Source organism: Pygocentrus nattereri, chromosome 6 (assembly GCF_015220715.1).
Source record: "Pygocentrus nattereri isolate fPygNat1 chromosome 6, fPygNat1.pri, whole genome shotgun sequence".
NCBI classification, from domain to species: domain Eukaryota; kingdom Metazoa; phylum Chordata; class Actinopteri; order Characiformes; family Serrasalmidae; genus Pygocentrus; species Pygocentrus nattereri.
The window spans coordinates 6,354,438-6,365,447 of record NC_051216.1 but is presented as its reverse complement, the minus strand read 5'-3'; the positions used below and the strand labels follow the sequence as shown (position 1 = coordinate 6,365,447).

General features: G+C 41.2%; 1 protein-coding gene across 1 annotated transcript; it reads right to left on the bottom strand.

Annotated features, from left to right (window-relative positions):
* Positions 1-457: 457 nt before the first annotated feature.
* LOC108442709 (C-X-C chemokine receptor type 2) lies at positions 458-4,188 on the bottom strand. Its single transcript, XM_017722881.1, has 2 exons — positions 3,903-4,188; positions 458-2,025 (listed from the first exon to the last, which is right to left on the bottom strand). Exons 1-2 carry the CDS (start codon positions 3,919-3,921, stop codon positions 941-943), a joined length of 1,104 nt encoding a protein of 367 aa, XP_017578370.1. The 5' UTR covers positions 3,922-4,188; the 3' UTR covers positions 458-940.
* Between the last annotated feature and the right edge of the window lie 6,822 nt (positions 4,189-11,010).

The window sequence follows — 11,010 nt, the reverse complement described above, 5'->3', positions numbered from 1 at the left end:
TGTACTGTCTTACACTGTGTAATATGAAACTGTATGCACTGTATACACTCCTGTTTGAATCCACCACATCTCCCATGCCTTGTACCTAATAACCCCAGCTTATATTAGTCCTGTGTGACTGACAGGAAAAAACGCTATCAATTTATCTAGCCTTTTTCCTATTTTGCGTTTTTAAATTATTTTTTTTTTGGGATTGATGGCCACTCTTAACAATGCCACTTTTTTATCCCATGCAAATTGTCATTAACATCACAGACAGCCTGTGGTAAAACTAAATTACCCCACCTCCTTGGTATTATTCTTAACAGTGTACTTTAATCACGCTGTACTGATATTACAACAAGAAAGCTGATTTGAAATGAACTGAATTTTTGTTATAGGCTGAAGCACCAGAGGAAGCTGGATGTTGCCTGTGAAGTAGAACTAGAACACTAGAGGGCAACACTGAGCCACAACATCAGCAATGAGCTTTTTATTGAGTTAATTTAACACATTTTGTAACACAAACTTTTAAAGGCACACACAATAATTTAAAATGCTGTAAATTGTCCATGGCAGTCTATGTTCGCTGTCCACTTCCCACTCAGTGGTTGTTTCTTACTTTCATTTCATATGAACATGAACATGAAGGAAGCTGGAGGCACTTTTAGTTTCACCTCATACTTGCATACAGTGAAAACACGTCTTGGTTCAACAGTAAAGCACAAGTAATCATGTTATGACAATACTAATAATAATAGCTGTTCACGGTGCAAAGTTCTCTTTTGAAAGATGCCACAGAAGAACCAGTTTGGTTCCTTAAAATAAAAAAAAAACCCTTTTAACCTGTTAACGTCTGATGAACCTTTTGAAGAACGTCCGCATAATGAAATGGTTCTAGATCAGTTAAAGGCTTCTACGCCCATTTATAAGAGTCCAGTGACTTTGTTATCCTTCATTCTCAAAGAAAGTTGGACATGGCCTCTGAAGACTGTGAGCTGGACCTGGTGGACCTTGACACAGAGCTTCTCTCCAGCATTCCACTCTTGTAGAGCAACTGCATGAACTTTTTCCTGAACTTCTCTCCCACGAAGGCGTACAGCACCGGGTTGACGCAGCAGTGCAACAGGCCCAGGCTCTGCGTGGCGAACATGGCCAAGTCCACGATGTTATGCTTAGAGCAGTCGTTCTCCAGCAGTTTGGCCCTCATTAACGTGTCGACTATGGTGGCCATGTGGAACGGCGTCCAGCAGAGGAGGAAGGCCACAACCACCGCTACGATGATCCTCATGGCCTTCTGGCGCTGGAAGCCCCTGGTGCGCAGCAGCCTGGCTATAGTAATGCTGTAGCACGTGATCATGATGGCCAGCGGCAGGAAGAAGCCAAGCAAGTGTCGCATGATGCGAGTGGCTAGCCGCCATTCGTCTGAGCTTTCCGTATTAAAGCGTTCAGCACAAAGCTCTGTCTCGGAATGTTTGGGAGTGAAAGCTTCGTTGTAGAGAGCAGGTAAGGATAGCAGGATGCCCAAAAACCAAACTGCCAAACATACGACCCAACTGCACAGCCTTCTCTGGGCTTTCCGGGCCTCCATAGCCCAGACAATGACCATGTAGCGGTCCATACTAATGCAGACCAGGAAGAGTATGCTAGTGTAGAAGCTGGCCTCTTTGACCAAGCTGACTAGTTTGCACATGGTGTTTCCGAACAGCCACCCGTGCACCACAGAAGTAGCGTAGAAGGGCAGTGTTAGCGCTAGCAGCAAGTCAGCCACCATCAGGTGGAAAAGGTAGACCTCCGACGGAGAAATGGATTGCCGGTTTGAGCCAATCACAAACCCCACAATCAGATTTCCAGGGATGGCCAGTAGGAAAACTACAGCGTAGAAAACACATACTGTAATGTTGATGACGTCCGATATGGAGATGGGCTTGCACGGGATGGTTTTACCGTCCACATGAAATTCGGTAACGTTGAAGTCGTATGTGTAGTTGAGATCGACTTCATAGAACTCATAAAAGTTCACGGATTGGTGGGAGACGTTTGGATCTACAGTGAGAAAAAAACAGATTAAGAATCAGTGCAATGTGGGCCAGACGTCACATATTTTACAAAATTTTTATCCTTAAATCAGGTGTGAAATCACTTTTCTGAGGCTAAATAGTGCTTCCCTCACCAGGCACTAAGTTCAGCCTAGACCAGGGGTCTTTAATTAAAATTCAACAAGGTCGTTTCCTCAAGCAAACGTCCAGAACATCATAACCTCTAACTTGCATCATGACTCAGCGCCATATACTGTTTACTGAAGTAGCCGAGTAGGAATATCAGCATCTTATACAGTCGACAGCTGAATATCAGACCAAATAAAGTCCAGTTCAGCCAGATTTCAACAACATTTACTGAATATCAGACCAAATAAAGTCCAGTTCAGTCAGATTTCAACAACATTTACTGAATATCAGACCAAATAAAGTCCAGTTCAGCCAGATTTCAACAACATTTACTGAATATCAGACCAAATAAAGTCCAGTTCAGCCAGATTTCAACAATATTTATGGTCCGTTTTCTCTTTTTAGATCACGACAGGTGGAATAATCTGGCTCACTCTTTTCTAACTGCTTGGTTCTCACCTCATCCCTCCCCTGTGTGGTGCCACTCACTCGAGTCTCTGTGCTCATCGTAATGCACAGATCTTCTAGTTACCTCAGACGGAGGCATTGCCCTTGGCTGGTCCTAACAATTTCTGAGTCCACTTTACCCCGAGACCGAGTCAAGAATGAGTCAAATTGAGGTTGAGACTGAGACAGAGACCGAGACTGGACTCAAGTTCTACAACACTAGTAATATCTCTCAGTGTCTGACTTATTTCAACAGAGTAAGTCGCGATTTTGAGAAAGTAAGTCAAGATATTAAGTCAACATTTTAAGATCCTAAGTCATTATTTCAAAACTGCCAGAAAGAAGCCCCTCTTAACCAAATCTTATTTTGACATATTTGTCATATTTTGATTTGAGTCTGTGATGTATTGTGGTGTATATCTTGTCTCATATGTTCAATTTTACATTAAATATTTATTAAAATCATTCTAATTGTAATTTTGTAATATAGATTACAGAATTTAAAACTTGCGTACATACATACTTCAACATATACATATATGTATATGTATGTGTATATATACACACACACACACACACACACACACACATATATATATATATATATATATATTGCTGTTGTCAGAATCTCCAAAATGATAACTTTACAGGAGAAGGAAAAAACAGACTGTACTTTTAATGTAAGTCAATGGAACCAGACGTCTTTCAAAGTCATTTTGGGTCATTTCTTTTGGTCCATTCATCATGAAATTCACACTCAATGTATAGAGAAACACGCATTTACAAATTATGACAAAAACTGAAAAATGCTTATATATATATATATAAGCATTTTTCAGTTATATATATATATATATACACAGGGTTAGGGTGATTCTAATATGACGCTCATATTCAATAGGTTTCAAATTAGTAAGAAGCTGTAAAAATGAAGAAATTAGTAGATGTAGATGATTCCATCACAACTGAAAGCTGAATGAACTTATAATTAAATTAACATCCGGAATGCCTCATATTCAAAAAGTGGAGACCAAATTAGCATCTTGCTCATTTTAAGATGTTACTATGAAAAGATAATTACAGCTACTGATTATTTCCATCATATTGTTCCCAAAATACTACAATTGGAATAAACCACCAGTTTATGATTTGACGTCTCATTTTTAATATTTCAATTTATCTACGCTTTATAAGTTATTGAGCGAGTCCAAACAGTTAAAATACTGAAGTATATACATTGTGTTTTAATGGATACCTATAAAAGCCTGAGATTCTTATGATTGAAGAGTTAAATCATCATCCTCTTACCGGTCATTGTGCCCTTCATTTCGGACGGTTCACACTGTGGTGAGATGCAGAAGCACTGAGGTTGCAGTGCGTCAACACACGGCCTTCAGCGGTGATGCTATATCCTGTTTACTCTATTCCAAAAGCCTCAGCCACAGAAGTACCAAACCATCTCACCTCCGTAAAGTCCTTCACTCAGATCATAAATCCCTAGTCGGTGTTATATACAGGGCCAGAGAGTGACCGCTCCTGAGGTGAAGCTCTATCCGAGTGTCCGGCTGGTTTGCTCTGTGCTGATGATCAATAGGTAGATGTCATGGATGGACGAGGATGTTGTATTTATGTGGCAACCAAAAGCAGAAGAGGGTGGTGGTGATGATGAGAGCTCACTGGGGAAGTTTTAAACACTCAATTGGTCACAAGACGGCCACTCGTGTCAAACTTGGGGTACCAACATGACCTTAACAATCATAACACTGAAAGTAAAACCAAGACGGTCATATGCTGGGCGTGTGATTTATGATACAAGCTTAACTAGATGTTCGGGTTTCAAAATCACACTACACTACATACACCGGTCAGGCATTACATCATGACCACCTCCTCGTTTCTGCACTCAGAAACCATCTGATCAGCTCCACTGACCGTATAGCTGCACTCTGTAGTTCTACAGTTACAGACTGTAGTCCATCTGTTTCTCTGATACTCTGTTACCCTGCTCTTCAGTGGTCAGGACCCCCATGGACCCTCACAGAGCAGGTACTATTTGGGTGGTGGATCATTCTCAGCACTGCAGTAACACTGCCGTAGTGGTGGTGTGATTGTGTGTGTTGTGCTGGTCTGAGTGGATCAGACACAGCAGTGCTGCTGGAGTTTTTAAACACCTCAGTGTTGCTGCTGGACTGAAAATAGTCCACCAACCAAAAATATCCAGACAACAGCGTCCTGTGGGCAGCGTCCTGTGGGCAGCGTCCTGTGACCACTGATGAAAGACTAGAGGACGACCAGCACAAACTGTGCAGCAGCAGATGAGCTGCCGTCTCTGACTTTACATCTACAAGGTGGACTGATGAGGTAGGAGTTTCTATAGAGTGGACAGTGAGTGGACACTGTGTTTAGAAACTCCAGCAGCACTGCTGTGTCTGATCCACTCAGACCAGCACAAGATAGGCAGAGAGTTTTAGCACAGAAATGTGATGTGTCGACCTCAAAGAGAGAAAAATACAAATAAAATCACACACACACACACACACACACACACACACACACACACACACACACACACATATATATATATATATATAAATACTGTTCACACATTTAATCAGGCTTGTATGTTTAGACCATCTTGGTAGTTAAACCCACATAGTTCAACATCTGAAAGCTGCTCTGGAAGGTGGAAGTGATGTGTCACCATCAGCCAAGCGTTCACAGGGCCTTGGCACATGAGGAGAAGATAAACAGAGAAACACAGAGGCCCCGAGTTTGGAAAACACCACTTACCACAATATTTTGAGCAAACAGGGAAATTGACCAATGCATCTCTTCTGATGCTTCCTAAATCTTCTGAGAGCATCAGAAATTGCTTCAGATCATGTTCAGAGCAACGCTTCTAAGACTTCCTCACCTTCTCAGCACATCACAGATGGTTTTAAAAGATCTACCAGCTATCAGATAAACAAACGTGATATATCTGCAATATTGAACTGAACAGCAGGCGGCGTCCACTGCGTGGTACTGGTGTTTCTACATACACACTGTAGAACTGTGTAATTTCAGTTCACATCACAAATCGGGGAAATATAAAAACTTCATGTCAGTGTCGGTGTTAAAGAAGAGAAAGCTTCAAAAAGAGTCGGGTGACTTGTGGGTTTTTAACACTGTTACAACAATTACACGTAAACTTCCCCTAATCTGATCACGAAAACGGGAACTGTTTAGGTAAACACTGCAGTGAGTTTAAAAGCTGAGACAGAAACCTACATACAACTGGCCACTTTAACAGAAACACCTACTTTGTTCTTCCACTCACTGGCCACTTTATTAGAAACACTTGCCTTGCACTTCCACTAACTGGCCACTTTATCAGAAACACCTACCTTGTGCTTCCACTCACTGGCCAGTTTATTAGAAACACCTACCTTGTGCTTCCACTGACTGGCCACTTTATCAGAAACACTTGCCTTGCACTTCCACTAACTGGCCACTTTATCAGAAACACCTACTTTGTTCTACCACTCACTGGCCACTTTATTAGAAACACTTACCTTATGCTTCCACTGACTGGCCACTTTATCAGAAACACCTACCTTGTGCTTCCACTCACTGGCCAGTTTATTAGAAACACCTACCTTGTGCTTCCACTCACTGGCCACTTTATCAGAAACACCTACCTTGTTCTATCACTCGCTGGCCACTTTATTAGAAACACTTGCCTTGTGCTTCCACTGACTGGCCACTTTATCAGAAACACCTACCTTGTACTTCCACTCACTGGCCACTTTATTAGAAACACCTACCTTGTACTTCCACTCACTGGCCACTTTATCAGAAACACCTACCTTGTACTTCCACTCACTGGCCACTTTATTAGAAACACCTACCTTGTACTTCCACTCACTGGCCACTTTATTAAAAACACCTACCTTGTACATTCACTCGTTGTATTACTATTAAAGCCCTTTTGGGTTGAGAGCGTCCATCACCCAAGCTAAGAGCCACTCTGAGGTCAGAAACTGACCTTGAAGAAGTAGGGCAGTGGCCACCAACCCACCCACTGCAGAACTGCTGCCCTTCAGTTTCCTTTTATTTTTAGCATTTTCAACTTGGAGCAAGTGTGGCAGGTTGCCGTTGGAACTAGATTACTCTGGAGGGAAGATCTCCAGGACCAGGGTTGGTGACCACTACTCTAGAGGATGTCTATCACAAACCGTGCATTGACAGACAGGGAGCAAAAACTGAGGGGTTTCTGATAAAGTGGCCAGCGCAGTTTAAGATGTGACCGATCTAAGACTTGTTTATACAGAAGTTCATACAGAACTGGCTCTTATGATTGAACAGCATCATTCATCAGTGTGTAAACTCTGTGACGGTTGGAAACAACCAAGTCCCCCACCTCCATCCAGACAGGTGGGAACGTGCCTGAGAAACATGCCTGAGGAATGTTGTTGTGACCACTCGCAGACAGAAGGCCACTGTGTAATCACTGCATTACACAATAGTGCTGAAATGTACACAATATACATGACATATGGTGAGAAGCCGCTTTAACCCTTACAGTGCCAGCCACAAAGCAGAAGAGGAGTCATCATCATTTGCTCCATTTACCTCCAGTGACAGTGAACGTGACGAGAGCGTAGGTGCTGTTTCTTCACCGGTCACCTTTTTTCACAACAGTTTCACAAGTTCTGTTGGTTTCTGGGGTTAATTTCGAGTAACTGACAACAGCTTTTGAATGTCTGAATCATGGCCTATGAGGACACCAAGGTCTGGACGTCAGTAGCTTCAGAGGGGCTTTTTCGCATTACTCCATTCATGAGATTTAACAGAGAAACAGCACCATTACGGTCATACAGTCCACGCAGGGGCAGCCAGAGTATCACAGGCTTACTCAAGCAAATGGGCACAGATATTCATAATGTTGCGTTTCTGGGATGATTGAATTCTACTTGTTTTTTTTTGTGAGCGCTGTCACTGGATTATGTCATCAAAATCTACCAAGCTCTGTGTTATTTTCTAAACCCTCCAATCACTGGGCTGCTGTTTTTTTATATAGCTAGCTAACGTGAGCTACAGGAAAATATGGAGACTGACAGACTTAAACAGCACTTTTATGACTAAGAGGTTTAACCAGGTTGACAATTTTAATACACCACCACCCACATCTTCGATGGGGGAAGGTGTTTCTGATCAGGCAGTGCGTCTTGAGCCTGAACTACGGCAGTGTTTTAGCGCCACTGTAATGAAAATAAAGATAGTAGATTTCGGGAATAAAGTTGGAATATGTAGCAAAAGCTTTTTTACTATTTTGGGAAAAAAGTCATAACCTTTAGAGAAAAAATGTTTTAATATTTTGAGACAAAAGTCGTAGAATTACAACATTAAAGTGGCTTTAATACCAGGAAAGATCAATATCGTGGCCAAAGGCTTTGTGAAGTGAGGCACCGCCTCCTGCCGTTAAATGAGGGGTGGTGAGTTGGTGGAGCAGCACTTTCACACCGATTCCTCCATAAAGAGACACTCGGCCCCCCCGTCTCTCCTGCTCATCAGCACCAGCCTGGTATTAGTATAAGAACCGGCTGAGCAGGAAACTGTTCATCTAGAATAAAGAGCCAGACGGACTCGGGGGAAACTGTTCATCTAGAATAAAGAGCCGGACGGACTCGGGGGAAACTGTTCATCTAGAATAAAGAGCCAGATGGACTCAGATGTAACTGTTCATCTAGAATAAACAGCCAGACGGACTCGGGGGAAACTGTTCATCTAGAATAAAGAGCCAGATGGACTCAGATGTAACTGTTCATCTAGAATAAAGAGCCGGACGGACTCGGGGGAAACTGTTCATCTAGAATAAAGAGCCAGATGGACTCAGATGTAACTGTTCATCTAGAATAAACAGCCAGACGGACTCGGGGGAAACTGTTCATCTAGAATAAAGAGCCAGATGGACTCAGATGTAACTGTTCATCTAGAATAAAGAGCCGGACGGACTCGGAGGAAACCTCATTTATCTAGACTAAAGAGCCGGACGGACTCAGAGGAAACCGCGTTTATCTAGAATAAAGAGCCAGACGGCCTCGGAGGAAACCGGGTTTATCTAGAATAAAGAGCTGGACAGACTTGGGGGAAACTGTTAATCTAGAATAAAGAGCCAGATGGTCATTCACTGCCACATTTACTGCAGTGGGCCTAATTCCTTAAGCTCTGCAACTGGCGCTTATCAGCAGCTCTATGACTGCTCTGGTCATCTCTATGAGACACTCCACAGCCCTGAGTACCACAGTAACTTTGACTTCTTGAGATGTTCAGGGTATGCAGCACACATGCTATAAGCCTACATAACATCGCTATGGTAAAAATGTGAGAGTTTATGAGCATAATTTCCATGTTATTCTTGAAAATGTGAACTCCACATTTCACTGTTCACCAGCATGTTGATGGTATAGGCTGTGTTCCAATTCAGGGGCTGCATCCATCGAAGGAGAAGTTCTTTAAAGACGGAGCCCAACATTTTACTTTCCCCTTTTATTTTTTCATTTATTGAAGTTGGAGATGCTTCACTCTCTGTCGGCTCTTTGCTCCCTAAAGCAAAACGAAACGTTAGTTTTGCTTCCGATCATGTTGGCTTTTATTAGCATTTGCTTGGTTAGCTGTTCAACACAGTTTAAACCCAATACTTACTTTTAAAAGTGTCTCTTCTTAGTCAGAAGTCACATCAAACCCAGGCTGAAGCCCAAACGGCTCTGTACTCCCTTAATAGCGTGCTAGCTGTGAAAGACTAGAAAAATGCCGTACAATGCCATCATAGAACCGCATGCTGCACTGGGTCGGTATGACCAACAGGTCAAAACCAGCTCTAAACAAAGTGACCGCTGGGCCCTGATTGGTGCTCTGGCTTTGCGCTTCTTTCGTTTTGACGTGTTACGTTTTTATACACACAGAAACCAAAAGGAACGACAGATTTCTCAAAATGTAGGAGGAAAAAGTCGGATATTAGACTCTGAAATGTAGTGGAGTGAAAGGAAAAAGTCGCCCAGAACAGAGAAACTTCAGTACAGATACACCAAAAATACTAAAGTACAGAAACTAATTACATTTACTCAGTTACTGTCTAGCAGTGATATTCAGTAACTACATGGACTTCAGTGCAAAATGGTTGAGCTGTTCTTACGTTGCAGTACTGTTTAATAAAACTTTGGGATGATTTAAGGGGTTAATCGACACAGCACTGCTCATTATCTCTGTGACCTCTTGGACGAATATGAATCTGATGTTTATTTTTACAGTTTCTGTAAAGCCTTTGTCCTGTAATGTAAGGGCGGCTGGTGAGAAAACACTTTCTCTGGCTGTGTTAGTGGCAGCCCTTCTTCTCACGTTGTTAACCAAACCGAGCGTAAAGCTGCTCCACCCATAGGCCCAGGGCTACATCAGCAATGTGCATGGGGTTGTTATCTTGCTGTAGACACAATATGTATATATTTTTTATTTATTTTTCATTCTAAACTAATAACATGATGGCCATTTTGTGTGGAAGCACATCAAATAAAATAAAAAATGTATCCAGCACCTAATTATAATTTTTTTATTATTAAGTGACTTGCTATGCCATTATTTTGTGGTAATAAGTCATTATTCTGAGATATTGCCTCGTTATTCTGACATACTGTCATTACGTTAAAATACTATATCATTATTTTCCGATACTAAGTCATTATTTTGAGACACTATCTCATTATCTTGCGATATGAATTCATTATTTTGAAGTACTATCTCATTATTTTGCAATGCTATCATTATTTTGAGATACTGTCTCATTATTCCGTGATACAAAGTCATAATTTCAAAATACTGTCTCATTTTCTGATACTTAGTCATTATTTTGAAGACACTATCTCATTATCTTGTGATACTAACTTATTATTTTGAAGTACTATCTCATTATTTTGTAATGTGTTTGAACTTTTTATAATGGGTTTTAATCACAGTGTAAAGGATCCTAATGGTTTAACAGGTTTAACAGTGGCTGATTCTAAATGCATTTGCTGGTTTAAAGGAAATCAGTGGTCTCTATGGGAAACTATTAAGCCAATTCCCATTAGAAAGCAAAGCAATTAGGTACCGCAAAAATATGAGAAAGTTTCTCAACATAATAAGGAGGCATGTAGAATTAAATGAGTATCCCAAAATAATGACCTTATATCTCAAAGTAACGAGATGATATTTTCAATTATGACTTAGTAGCTCAAATAAATGAGATAGTATCTCATAATTATGAGATAATATTTCAAAAAAATGACTTAGTATTTCAAAATAATGACTTAGTATCTTGAAGTAATGACTTAATATCCCAAAATAATGACCGTATATCTCAAAGTAACGAGATAATACTTCCAATTATGACTTAGTAACT